We start from the raw sequence: 14,807 nt of genomic DNA, 5'->3' as shown, positions 1-14,807 counted from the left end.
GCATTTGAATTACACACACTTAAAAATGGAATATTCTCTCCATTCTCCCTCCCCACCATCACTAGATAGGAGTAAGAAGCAAGGCACATGCGAGTAAGCAGTTTAAATCTTGGTCTTTAAGTGTCCAAAATATTGATTTTTTGGACTATTTTATTTGTTGACGTGAATAGAGTGAGCAAAAGGGAGAGAACATGAGTAAGAAGAGTGACAGTAAGAGAAAGAAGAAAAGGTATAAGCCAGCAAAGTCAACGCCAAGAGCTCTGGACTAGAAGGCTGGGCTCTAATTCCTTCAGTGTCACTGGTGAGTCATGTAACTTCTCTAAGCCTCAGTTTTACTTTCCTCATTTGTAAAACAAAGAAATTCAGCTGTATTATTTCCAGGGCGTTTTGGTAGGCAGCTTCTAAGAGGATCTTTGGGATTTCCTCTTCCTGATATTGCTTTTTCTTTTTAAGGTTTTTAAAAAAAATGTTTATTTTTATTTTGAGAGAGAGAGAGAGAGAATGAGAGGACACCAGTGGGGGGAGGAGCACAGAGAGAGGTAGAGAGAGAATCCCAAGCAGGCTCTGCACTGTCAGCGCAGAGCCCCACACGGGACTCGATCCCATGAACCGTGAGATCATGACCTGAGCCGAAATCAAGAGTCGGACGCTTAACCAACTAAGCCACCCGGGGGCCCCTCCTGACATTTCTGCCTTTGTGTAATTCTTTGCTTTTCAGTTTGGGCTGAAATCAGTGACTTATGTCTAATGGATTATGAAAAGGACAGGATGCCACTTTCCAGATTAGGTTACAAAGAGACTCTGGCTTCACTCCTGCTAGTCCTCTCTACTTCCCTCCTCTCAGAGCTCTAGCTTGGGGAATCCAGCTGCCATGTTGTGCACAGCCCTGTGAAGATGCCCACATGACAAGGAACAGATGTTTCTAGCCAACCACTGGCAAGGAACCCAATCATGACTGTGAAAACAGGAGTCAGCTTGGAAGTGGATTCTCCCCACGTTGAGCCTTAAGATGCCTGCCACCCTGGCTGACACCTTGGATGCAGCCTTGTGAAAGACTTTGATCAAAGCCCCAAGCTAAGTCAAACTCCTGACCCACAGAAGCTATGAGGAAAATAAATGCTGAGTTTTGGTGTAATTTGTTACATGGTAATAGGGGACTAACCTAGACATCCTTCTATTTAAAAAATTCTGTCATATTAGAAGGCTACTTGTTTCTATAGGGGAGACAAACAAACAAACCAAAAGCCAACTTTGAGTCATTGTGGCCTGGGCTGTGACTGAGGTAAAAGACAGGAGAGAGGGGAATCTAAGTAGGGCACATGACTGAATAGTTCATACTGTCTTCCAGCAGGTGAGACACAAGGAATTGGCCTTACCTTGACAGGTACCATTAAGTACCATTAGGTACCACTGATGGAAGATGGGACTTAATGTCTTAGTTCATCAACTCAACTTGTTCAAAAATAATTAAAGATCTAAACATACCTTCGCTGGACCCTAACGATTTTTCACTCCCTCTTTTTAAAGATATTTTTATTCCCATACTGAGTAATATTACCCAAATGCTTGCCAATACATTGTTATCAGTATCAACTCTAATTAGACTTTCAAAAAGGTTTTGGTGTGATAAATGGTGTGTGAAGCATCAGACTTCCTTCTGCTCATCATTCTGAGCAGGCTGTGCACATGAGGAGGTGCTAAAGGAGGTGAGAGTTAAGAGCTCTCATTCACTGGATCACCCCACTCATTCATCTTGTTTATTCCATTTTACAATTTGAGTCACATTAGGAAGCACATTATGAGCAATTTCTGTGTGCTCAGGATAGGTTTAATTAGCACAAAACTTCACTGCTTGTCATTTCCTAGCCCCTTAATGTCAGTAAATCTTTTTTTTTTCTTTTTTTAATCTAAGGGTTTGTTCATCATTTGCCAAAATAGGAGCTAACTCTCTGTCACTGCAGCTCATTTCACTGGAGTGACACTGAACAAAGAGCTGCTATTAATTTCGAGGTGTGTTTTCTTAAGCATTTTGACTCATAATTGATTTTTAAAGTATAGTAATTTTAAAGGCATGTTTGGAAGAAGCAGTTCTGATCATTAATATGCTAAAAATTCCCTGACTGCTGCGAGAGAATAAAATAAAGCAAGACATAGGCCTCTTTTACTCAGTCCAAGGAAAAAAAACACAAAGCATATTATTACATCTATCTATTAAAGGCTGTTTTTTAAACTAAAAAAGGGTTTTAACGTTTCATCACTGATTATTTGTTAGCCCTGGATATGATATGAAAGTGAGTGATTTTATAATCCCTAACCAGTTAAAACAATGGGTTCGAATTGTCTCTGCCAGGCAAGGAAAGCATATTTTCTTCTTTGCCCCGACATTGGCATATCCTGGTAGCTGCCGGCAGCCCACATTAGAGGACTGAATGGAACAGGCAAGTGAACACTACTAGTAAGTGGTATGAACTGGTCCTTTGTAGTCAAATGCGTTTCTTTCACTGTTGCAGTCTGCTTCTACTGGCCTCCACTGTGCTCAGGTACTGTTTTTATTTTTCCTGGCCCCCATGTTACATAGAAAATGCTGAATTACATTCAATTTAGACCCAGAAGAGAACAAGGGGATAAGTATTCTCTTGCTTAATTCCAAGTGTCTAAACCTAGCTGGCCTCTGGGTGTTAGAGAATTAGGTTCAGGAATCATTTTACAGGCAAAGAAATGGCTCTCTGCGCAAACAGGTGACAGTGATATCACGGATAACATGTTGAATATAGAGATGGGTCTTGTTTGTAACCTGCTGATGAGAAAGAACTCTAGACTGATAGACTAGGGCAGATGTTTTCTTGCAACATGAGAAATGTGGCTCAATACCTGCCTTCCCTTCTTCTAAAGATGAAGACAGTGAAATTTAGAGCAACTTCCTTTTATCCTACTGGGTGCTTCCTTCGGCCACAATCACAAGAATGCATCACAACAATGCTCACAGCCCCCTGGATAAAGCAAATATTCCCTCTATAAGCTACTCCAGGCTAGTGGAAAGCTATGACTTCAGGAACCCATCTTCACCTGTTTCTAGAAAAACTATCAAATTGAAGTCATTGATTTAAGAGCTTTCTGGTTTAATTCTCTTACCTCCAGCCATGCAACGACAGTGGGCCCATCCCACTGAGCAAAAGGTAATCCCTTCCTCCGAGCTTCTTCTAGAAGTTCATGCCTGAAGTACACAGCAAAGATCATTAGTCAGGTAACATGGAAAAAGATGGTAGTGATTAATTTAAATGCCAATATTTTTAAAAAACCAATAATCCTTCACAAGCTTTTTCTGAGTTAATATAGAATAACAGAATTCTTTCTTCCTCTTAGAAATACATGGAAATCAGCCATTGATTTTATGAGTAAAACATTGACATCTAAAAATAATTTCTCCCAACATTTATTCACAAAATTGAAACATTAAATGTTAATGGACTAAGAAGCTGAATTATATTATCAGCAAATATCTTAGCTCTTTAACAAGAAAACGGCGCACATGTGCATTTTCAAGCATACATTATGGGATCTAAATGAGGCTTCTTTCAACCTACTTACTTTCCCTTACTATTTCAATGATAGAGAAAATGTCTGAATATAGAGGCAGTGGATAAATTTGGTTATTTTATCCCCATTTAAGAGATGTGCCTCATTTTAGTATGCTCTCCAGGTCAAGGTAGCTGCATTAGGAGTTTTTTTTTTTTTTAATCTAGACTATGAAATTGCCTCTCATTTAAAGAAAACTCAGAGAGAAATTAACTTCTATTACTAGAAAGCAATGTAAGGTGTGAAATTCAATAGTACATTCATTTTCATTTATAATCACTCCTGTTTTTAATGAAAGTGAAACATTTCAATGAAAACAAATGGTTGTTTCTGGTAGCAAAATGTAAAAAGCCTTGACAAATGCATTATTAATCATTGTCCCTACAACTGAGCCTTATAATTGACATCCATTTACAAAGCCAATTTGAGTCATTTATTGTTAAAATATCAAATATGTGTTTTTACTGAAACTCAAATTGATATATACCTGACCAGGGCTATATTGGAAAATATATTCTGTTCCTTAGTATACTTTGATCTTACACACAAATGATAAAAATGTAGTGTATATTCACTCTTTTGAATGTGTGTCTTTCATGGTTAGGAATCTATCAATAATATCATATATGAACTCCAAAATGAAACATTTGATTATTTCCTACTATCAATCAATCAACTGATTTTTATAATTTGTTAAGATACAGTTGACCTTTGAACAACATGGCAGCTAGAAGCGCCAACTCCCTGCATAGTTAAAAACCTGCATTTAGCTCTTGACTCCCTCCAAACTTTACTAATAGCCTTGACTGGAAGCCTTACTGACAACATAAACAGTCAGTTAACACATATTTTGTATGTTATACATGTTTCATTCTGTATTTTTACAATAAATATAGAGAAAAACTATTAAGAAAATAACAGGGGCGCCTGGATGGCTCAGTCGGTTAAGAGGCCAACTTCGGCTCAGGTCACGATCTCGCGATCCGTGAGTTCGAGCCCCGCGTCAGGCTCTGTGCTGACAGCTCAGAGCCTGGAGCCCGTTTCAGATTCTGTGTCTCCCTCTCTCTCTGCCCCTCCCCTGTTCATGCTCTGTCTCTCTCTGTCTCAAAAATAAATAAACGTTAAAAAAAAATTAAAAAAAGAAAATGTGCGGATAAGTAGGCCCCAGCAGTTCAAGCCTATGGTGTTCAATGATCAACTGTACATAACCAAAAATGCTTTTCAGCGAGAACTTTCCATATTTGCAGTGGATGCTACCAACAAAAGTTCAGTGTGACAAAGAAACAAAAAGGCAAAACAAAAACTGAAGTTATAGCTGCTGAAGAGACACATAAATCAACTGCTGTTTTATCTGAATAGCAAGGAAAGCATAGGTGAATTCTGCAAGTAACTTTTTCAGCACCGAGGACAGGGAAAAGTGATCTCAGCACCCCTGAATCCGAAGTGAAAATTAGAGGGGCTTCCTCACCTGCCTTCCCATTGTCTTGCACTTCCCAATGACATTCCTTCAATGAAAACCTGACTTGAATAGCCTACTCTCACTGTTACTGGTATTGACAGAAATGGGTTGAAGGGTCAAACAACCAACCATCAGGTACTCATTGAGCATCTGTTGTGACCTTAGATCTGTGCTCAATGTGGAAGACATGGGCTCAGTTTTTCACAAGGTCCCTAGTTAGATAGAAAAAGCAAACACACGAACTGTCCAAAAACACAATACAATACACAAATAGATGCTAAAACTCAGTGATGCACATTCTGGGCGTGAGGATTTTGAAAATGGGTTAACAGCAATGGAAACGATTGGTGAAGGCATTTGGTAACTGAGCTGGCTTTGAAGGGCGTGTGGGAAGGCGTTCTAAGCAGGATATGCAGTAAGGTTGAGCCTGGACTATGTGCAAGACAATTGAGATTAGGCCTCCACAGAGCTGAGGATTATTATTAAGAGTTGTAATGTTATACCCAATAGGGAAGAAACACTTCCAGTTATGTAACAGCTGAGTGGCATTAAAGGAGAAGAAACAAATATACATTTACAGCTGGGTTTTTTTTTTTTTGGCCACATTTAGTAAAAAGGCAAGTAAATATGCACTCAACACCTAGGAAGTACATAACATTTAACAAGTGAATTATATGAGCTGTACAAAAGACATTTTTAAAAGTTAGAACATTTTAATTGTGAGACTTCTCACTAGTTCTCTAAAAATATTCTACCACACAAGCGAGAGTGAACTTGTTAAAACTTAAGTCAGATAATGTAACTTCTCTGCTCATAACCTTCAATCACTCCTTGTCTCACTCAGAATAAAAGCCAAAGCAGCAGTTAGGATCCGCCTCTACCCTCTCTGATTCAGTTGCTACCTCACACAGCAACACTGGCCTCCTCACTGATCCTGGAAATAGCTCAGGCTTCTTTCTGCCTCAAGACCTTTGTACTCACTATTGTCTCTGTATAGAATGCATATGCCTCCATCTCCACATGGCTCACTCCCTCTCCTACTTTTAATCTTTACTCAAATGTCACCTTCTCTGAATGTCTTCTTCCCTACCTCCTTCAACCCTCACTAGACATTCTTTATCCCTGTTCCTTGATTTATTTTTCTCCACAGTACTTATCTTCTAACACAGAGTATCATTTACACCTCCGTCTATTACATCCCACTCAAGTATAAGCTCAAGGAGGACTGATGTTTTCACATATTCTGTTTAGAGATAATTAGAAGAATCTAGAGCAAAGTCAGGCACTGACAAGGTGCTCAATAAATATCTGTGAATGTTGAACATGTTTGCCAGCGTTCACATTTAGGTACTTCTTTTTTTCAGTAAATTGAGTCTCTCTCTCTATATATGCCCCCATAATTGTATGGAGGCATATATATATATATATATATATATATATATATATATATATATATATGTATGTATGTATAGTCCAAATATCCTTTTATATTTTGGCTTACAATGCCATTCAAATGTTTATGTTTCAAAGAGTAAAAAAAAGTCCTTCAATTTTGCTTCCTCTTGAGCCAGTTTGTCAGAATAACATCCATTCCAGTTGATGCCAAGAATCTGATCTGGCCTGGAATCCCTGACAGGAGTCTGGTTAAGAGGCAATCCAATGTGCTCAGATAGTTCTATTCTTCATCTGAATAGAAATTTAACTGCACAGTTGTTTGTGAAATCTTTGCGTGATCTTGTTCTTGAAAAAGTTTTGTTTTTGCTTTGTTTAATCACAAACTCTTGTAACATAATAACTTTAGTAAGAGTATGCTAAGATAATATGAAAAATAATTCTAGTCCAGTGGATGCTATTCTTTGGTCCCCAGCTGGCAGGGGACCCTGCTGAATCCCCAGCCTTTGAACTGACACACTTGAAACTGGGGAGGAACTGCCGGGTTGGGGGTAGATGGCTGGGTTTTGCAGCAGGACTGCATGTCACATGACTTTGACTCCAGATGTGCTTTCCCTTTATCTGAGGGCAGTATCAACTGTGTAAGAAAGGCATTGAAATTCTCAGAGCAATATTACATTTAATTCTTCTCAATTAAAAAAAAAAAAACAACTCTCACCATATTTATAAGAGACATATTTATAGGAGACACATATCTGGGTGTATTCCATGAGAAAGAAGCAATGTTAAAAAAATAAAATAATATGGGCAATGCTATAATAATTGGAAATCACTGAGTTTAACACATGAAGATTTCCTAACAGATTATTAAAGGTAGCATTAATTGTATGGGGGCATGCTTCTTTCCACCAGATATTTTGACAGAGAAACAGTGATCTGAATTGTTTAGGAAATATAAAATAAAAAACTGATTTGCCACAAATAGGCATTTTGAATATGCTGGTGTTCTCTGTTCAAACACCCTATGTGTGAAAAGGTATGTATTTATTCTGTACCTGAGATTCAACCTTTTCAAAGGTCAGAAGACAGTTCTTCCAGAGCAAGGCTAGGATCAACTTTCCCTAGTATAAGTGTGAGTCTGGAAACTGCTGTTTTTCTATCTAGACCTGAAGAAATATTTTTGTTTTTCTTTCTTTTTTTCTCCAGACAATCTAATATTTAATCATCCTTTCCCAAAGGATCACTTATATATCACTATAGTTATGGATATGCATTTTTGTTTTAAGATTTAGACTAGATTTTAGAGAATACCAGTAGCACTTCCTTTTAGAAATTCTATCTGACATAGGGTTGTCATCACCTGTGTGAAAACCCAAAAAAGAAAAGTACTAAGTGTAAAGGAATGTCATTTTGAGTAAGAAAAATTTTTGAACTGTTGACTATTTTCAAGAAACACATTTTCATCTCTAATTAAGAATGCCATTAGACTCTCTTGAAATAGGTGTCAATGAGTTACTGTGACTGGAAAGTGACACCTTAGGAAGGCCCACCAGGTGCATGAGTCATTTGCATGCTCAGATATAACTGTGCACAGGGAAGCCTGTGCATGCTATGCCTCGTCTGAGATAGGAACAAGGTTGGGCACCCTAGTAATAACTAGACCCAAGGATTTCTGAATAAAAATCGAGAGTGTCTAAAAAATGTACATGAATCAAAGGCAGTTGCCAGGCTTGTAGTTTCTTACTCCTAATCCACACTAATTTAAGCAAGTTTGACTTTGCTTAAGTGACTCAAACCAAATGGAAATGTCTGGCTTCTGCTTTTTTTTTTGGTTTTATGTCTCTGCTCAACTATTACAGTTTTAACCTAATTGGTACAGTATGCTTGCATTTGTAAGCCATGTTTCTATCACACTAAACAATGTCCTCATGTCTCCATGCCTGGTCTCCCCAGTCACTTTGTCTTGATTTTTAAGACATACTAAAATACTTCCCTGAAGCCATCTTTTCTCGCCCCTGAGGCAATATCCACTACATCTTTTTATAAGCCCCCTAGTATACCAAGCATTCTTACCTAGAGTACCTTTAACATTTTATTGACTCAGAGATTCAGTTGGTCTTATTCTTTGCTGAACACAAAACCTGGTACGCGGCAGATCGTAAAAATGAGATGACTGACTACCTAACAAATTTGGTTCATCCTGGAGTAGGAAAAGTCCCTGTATTCATGCCCTCACAGTAGGGGAACCAACTTACAAATCAAAAAAATTCAATCAAGTGTTAAACTCTGAAAAATAAAATTCATTAATTACTCAAAAAAGTCACAGACCATAAGGCCAGTAAAGTCTCCTTTCTCATATTCTTCCCAACATGAATGGTTCATCACTGTCAGTGAAAATAGACTTTATTCTCAGACCACTTAGCCTCCAATGCTATTTTGGGATTGCCAATTTGTGATATGACTGTCTGAATACTATACAGTACCCTTTCCTCTGTCACTCGGGATGGCCATTTCAGTCACTTTCCATTTAATGCCTGCCAATTTCCCCCTTCATATTTTCTATTTCATCTTCTTTACTTTCTATTTTCGTCACCACCATACTCCTTTTTTTTCACCCCTTTAATTGGCCCCTATGTCTAGTCCTCTAACCCTCTTAATACACTGGCATAAGAAGAAAATCTGCCATGAGAGCAAAAGAGGTAAGGAAGCAGCCTCTAAAGTCTGATGGTTTGGGCCTGATTCTTGGTGCCTCCTCTTCTTAGCTGTGCATCCACAGACAAGTCACTTTACCTCTTTGTACCTCAGTTTCCTCATCTGTAAAATAAAGCTGACCATACTAGTCCCTACCTCAGGAGGTTGCAATGCAAGTTAAATGAGAGAAAACATATGGTAATGTGATTACAACAGTGCCTCACACAAAGGAAGCAGCTAATAAATGTGAGGTGTTACTTTCGTCATAGTATTGTCCTCTGAAAACCTGCCAACAGCTTCTTAAATGCCTAAAGTATAACCCTCAACCTGCATTACGAATACTAAAATAGGTTTAGTCTTGACTTACCTTTCTAATCATCTTCATTCACTTCTAACCAGAACTGAAAAACTACTTTTGCATATAATTTGTGCATTCTAATTTCTCATTGCAAGCACCATTTTCCAGGGCTGGTAAGTTCTTTCCCTTCTTCAACTATCAAAATCTTTCTGTTTGCCTAAATTATGACCCTAGCTTTCATTTTGTGATAATCCCATTCCATAAAGACTCTTTATCCTTCAAAGTCTGGAAACTTCTACTGTGTCAGTATCACTCATACAGATTGGTGATTAGCACCACATGTGTGCGCCTCATATCCCACCCCCAACTCTAAAGTCCTAGAGATGAGAGCTTGTCCTTCCACTGCATCATGCTTTTCATCATCTGCTCTAGCCAAGAAAATCTTTCGAATGACTGTTATACTGTAATCCACAAAACTCTCAATGTTGACAACCACCTGGGATCTTTGATCATAGGATGAATTGTAAGTATTTTGTTTTTGTTAACATCAAACTATGCATCGCATCTTAAAAAGGAATAAGCATTTTGTTTAGCAGTTACCTATACTGGCTGCTCAGAAAGAGAAAAACATGCACTCTCTAACATTAAATAAGATATTTTGCAAATTGACTACTACCAAAGCTTCTGTTCAAATCCTCATCATTCGCGGATCATGGCAAAGGACTCCCAGAGTCTCTCTGTCTCTGGTACCCCTCCGCCCATGCTTTTTCCAACTCCCAGTGAGAACTTCCTAAACGCAAATTTTTGTTAAGACTTGCCTACTTAAAAACCTCCCCGTTGTCCTAAAAATAACGGTCAAATATCTTAGCATGATGAAAAAGACCCTTAGTAATCTAGCCCCAGCTCTCTCCAGACTCTTCTGCTCAATCAGTACTGAAACACTTGCCATTCCCCCATACCACATTCTACTTGACCCTCTGTGACTTTTATCTCCCTTTTTCTTCTGATTGAAACATCCTTCTTTGCATCATAATCGTGGCAAATTCATACTTGTCCTTCAGGCATAGCTCATGCTTTATCCTTCCTGTTAAGATTCCAAGACCTCTCCCAGGCAGAATTAATTTTCTCTTCTACACAAATATTATGACTTGTGCATAGTCCACTGATTGCACTTATTACACCTCTCATTTAAAATTTAAAAATATATTTAAATGTAATTTTTTAGATTTTACTACAATTCAATATAGTACGTACTGTAATAGAGATTTTTCTAATGTGACTTCTTGTTTCATTTAAACCACTTTCTATTCTTCTGAGATATGATATCATGGTTTGAAAGAGCAAAGGTTCTGGATGTAGACAAATTAGGGTTTAGATCCCGGATAACAACAGCTAACACGCATTGCCACAAATTCTGTGTGAAACGCTATCCTAAGAGCTTTGTATGGATAATTTCTTTAAGCTTCACAACAATAAGATACATATTGATACTCATTTGCAGATGAGGACACTGAAGAACACAAACCACTTGGAGCATAGAGTCAGCAGTGGTAGAGCCAGAATTTGAGCCCCAAGACCTTGGCCACAGAGTTAACTTTCTTAACCCCCATTCTATCCTTTAGCTAATTAACCTCTTGAACTTTTTGTAACTGAAAAAGGAGGATAAATTGATTGCAATAATTTGATTATATTAAAAGCAACTTCCGGGGCGCCTGGGTGGCGCAGTCGGTTAAGCGTCCGACTTCAACCAGGTCACGATCTCGCGGTCCCTGAGTTCGAGCCCCGCGTCGGGCTCTGGGCTGATGGCTCAGAGCCTGGAGCCTGTTTCCGATTCTGTGTCTCGCTCTCTCTCTGCCCCTCCCCCGTTCATGCTCTGTCTCTCTCTGTCCCAAAAATAAATAAACGTTTAAAAAAAAAAAAAGCAACTTCCTTGTTGGTATTAAATAAAATGGTATTCTCCCCCTTTTCTTTCTTTTCTTGTGGTTCATTTATATTCAGAAGTGGCACATATTTATTTGACCTCCTGGGTAATATGTATAATCTTTACCCGCTTACTATCACACGCTTTAATTCTTAACATTATCAGATAAATAAGGAGCTTTGCCTTTTCTTTTCTTCTTCCTCCCTAATATCAGGTTCTGCATCTCTGCCAGAGGAACCAAGATTGGTCTTGATTTTCTCACTGGGATGGACCAACTGGATTGCTTGCACTTTGTGTCAGTTCAATTGATTTTGTATAATTGCAATATAAAGGAATTCTCTGATTGAAAAATATATCTTAAGGGCTTATTAATTTACTGTGGCACATGACAAGTAATTAGTTATTGATATAACCAGAAGAAATAAATACGTGGCTTGATAAGAACCAAGAATAAAACATAAGTCAAAATAATTTGACAGTTGAATCTACTTCTTAACAGTATAGTCCAGAGAATAAATCTCTCTCACATAACGTAGCAGTAAATTTACTTATACTTCATTTCACACCGTTATTAATTGTTCCATTAAAATTCAGTAGTCAGGAGGGTAAGTAGGATATGATCTCAAATTCCCAACAGACGATGAGCTATACGTCTATCATTCAGAAATATAGACTTGTTGATCAATGCTATGAAAATCAACATTACATATTTGAGAAACTATTTGAAATTCTGGTCAGCAAGTATGAACAAAATGTGGTGCCACCCACATTTTTTCTAACATGTGCAAGCTGAAAATGTATATCTTAATTAACATAATTTTTCTAAACAGAAATGTCACAAATCCCAATCAGCTGCTTCAGAACATTGATTGCCTAAATATACATATTTAGCTCCATAAAATTAAGAGTTTCGAATTCAACATTAACAAGGTTGACTTGATTTTAAAAAGCATAGCATACTGTGATTTTGTGTGTGTGTGCAAGTGTATGTGTGTTTGTATATCCTATAATGGCACATTTTCACATGAAGTGCATATAAAATCCATTACACTTCTAAGTACTATTTTATTTGGATTCCAAGAACACATGCTAGGTTGTTTGGAAATGAAATAGTTTGACGACATTAAAACCAAAGTTTATTCATACTGAAACCTTTTTTCTTCAAGCTGCTCTGAAATGGAGGGCACAGTCTCAGAAACAAAATGTAATTTATTTGTGAATTTGAGTTGGGATTTACATAATTTCTTTCCTCACTTTATTTTGAATTTAATCAGTTTCAAAGCCATTAAAAAGGTATAAACACACACACACACACACACACACATGCACACACAGAAATGTGATGAAGCAATACAATTACTCATGCTGTTACTGAAAACTAAAGGGATTTGTATTACTTTCCATTAAACAATTTCATTTTTGAAAGATTCTGTGGTCTGTTCTCCCTAGTCACCTCCTGATAGTAAATTGGGGACTTATTGGAGGAACAGTGGTAATTTTCAGGTTATTTGGATACCATTTAGACTAGATTACCTCAGTGCCTCATCTAATTTTCGCCCTCTTTAACTCAGAGTTTGAAGTTTATAGTTTTCATGGTTCTTGAGGTTATAGATATTTTCTCATCCTCTTGTGAGGTTCAGGAAGTTGATAGTAGTGTCAGTAAGTACAGAGAACATGTCAGTCACTCAAGGGTACGCAAAACAAATGGGAAAGCTGGGGCTTACATTCTTACCTTCTCATTCCTAATTCAGGGAATGATCTTTCCACCTCCAATCTCCTATCTTCACTAAGTTTGTACTATCTTCTCCTGACACTTTAACCTCCTAAACTTTCTTTTGGCAATTCTACCGGGGAAATGATTTTAAAGTCCTAAAATGTTAAATTCCAGGAGCGTGTACAAGACGGCAAGAATCTCAATTTTAGAATGAAGACAATTCCATCAGTTTCTTAAAGTACATAAACGACAATGCATCATGCATTTATTATTTTTCAATATTTAATTCAAAAGGTGAAGGGAAAATGAATGGGATTATTCATTCATGGGATTGAATATTTTCAATATTCAATGGGATTATTTTCCTTATGAAACTTAAAAACCATGAGAAGACAGACCACTGATATTACATGATAACATGAAAACAATATTTTAAATCTAATATCTAGAATATTCATTATATTTAAAAAGAGCTTACAAATTTGGCTATCATAGTTGAATAGTACCCTAACCACGGCTTGCCTTGCATTTTTAAGAACACTTACTAGGCTTTCCTTAATATCATAAATTATCCTAACTGAAGTAAATTCTGCATTACTAAATAATTAGTAGTACTAACTAGAACTTAAAATTAGAGTAGAAAAATATAACAAATATAAACCATACTAATGAACTAAGCAATACTACAAATATAAATATGTTATATATATATATATATATATATATATATATATATATATATATATTTGGTTTTCAATTTAAAAGCAATACCTTTCCCAAACAGAAGTGTTTTTAAAAGCTCACCATGTTACCAATGTAAAAGTTGAAACCAATGTAAATATTTTATAAACGTTATGCATAATTTGTTTTACTTTGAAGCCCCATTTGTCTTAGGAATAGATAATTAACATGTTTTCATTTTAGTTCAAAGAGAAGGATTTAAAATTTTATACTGTAATCTGAGATGTTTAGATTTTTAAATCTTTGAAAATTAACCTGTAGTACAGGAAATAATGGGAAGCACACACAAAACCAAAGGAATAAACCAAAACCAAGGATTACTTTGGAATCTAAGTGTAAAAGTCCTACTGGGGAAGATCCAACATTTATCCTCTTCATTTAAGTGCAGTTCTAATAATTAACAAAGAAGTTTGTCTCTGGAAGAGAATGTGGGTGGAGAGCCACTAAGCACTAATGAGCACACAGGCCAACCCAGCCATGCAGCACAGTCCAAAATAACAATGTGGCCTCCAACTATTACTTAAGCCTCACCGAGTGCCACACTAACTCCTAAAGCATGACTTGAGAAGGAAGGAAATGACGTCTGGAATATCTTTTGACGTGTGTCTAATAGAACTGAATAAACAGAAGTGCCTGCAAGGCCAACATAATTAATTTGAGTGTGAACATTTCTCTGAACCAATGATTCCTTTTACAGTGTGGAAATGAATACACTTTGCAGTTTTCATTTTAGGTCAGAGGCAGTGCAGCTTGTGTTAAAACTGAAAAGAGAAATACTAAAGATAAAAGACAAAAAGGATGGTGCTGAAAATAAACATGTTCAGCAGCCATTGTCATTCAACTTACCCAGATGTGCTTTTCATGAGATGGAGAAGGATGGATGGAAAAGAAAAGCACACAAATGTTAATGGATACATTTTAGTCCAAAGAAAGCCATGGAATAAAACAAGAGCATCATTTCAGATGTGCAAAAGCTCAGATATGAGAAAGACATGGTGTCTTTTTTTTATTTCAC

The 14,807-nt window shown here is 37.1% G+C and overlaps 1 protein-coding gene across 15 annotated transcripts in view; it reads right to left on the bottom strand.

Moving 5' to 3' along the window:
• Nucleotides 1–14,807, bottom strand: part of PPFIA2 (PPFI scaffold protein A2) — a 479,884-nt gene that overhangs the window by 32,900 nt on the left and 432,177 nt on the right. For all 15 annotated transcript variants that reach the window (XM_086712721.1, XM_086712726.1, XM_086712720.1 and 12 more), the window contains one exon: nt 3,133–3,214. In XM_086712721.1, coding sequence (XP_086568847.1) covers nt 3,133–3,214 — 82 coding nt within the window. The remainder of the gene's footprint in view (nt 1–3,132; nt 3,215–14,807) is intronic.

The sequence above is a fragment of the Puma concolor genome, chromosome B4 (assembly GCF_028749965.1).
Source record: "Puma concolor isolate L17-30 chromosome B4, mPumCon1.1.hap2, whole genome shotgun sequence".
NCBI classification, from domain to species: domain Eukaryota; kingdom Metazoa; phylum Chordata; class Mammalia; order Carnivora; family Felidae; genus Puma; species Puma concolor.
Note: the sequence above shows the minus strand (reverse complement) of the source record. Positions and strands in the feature narration are given on the sequence as shown.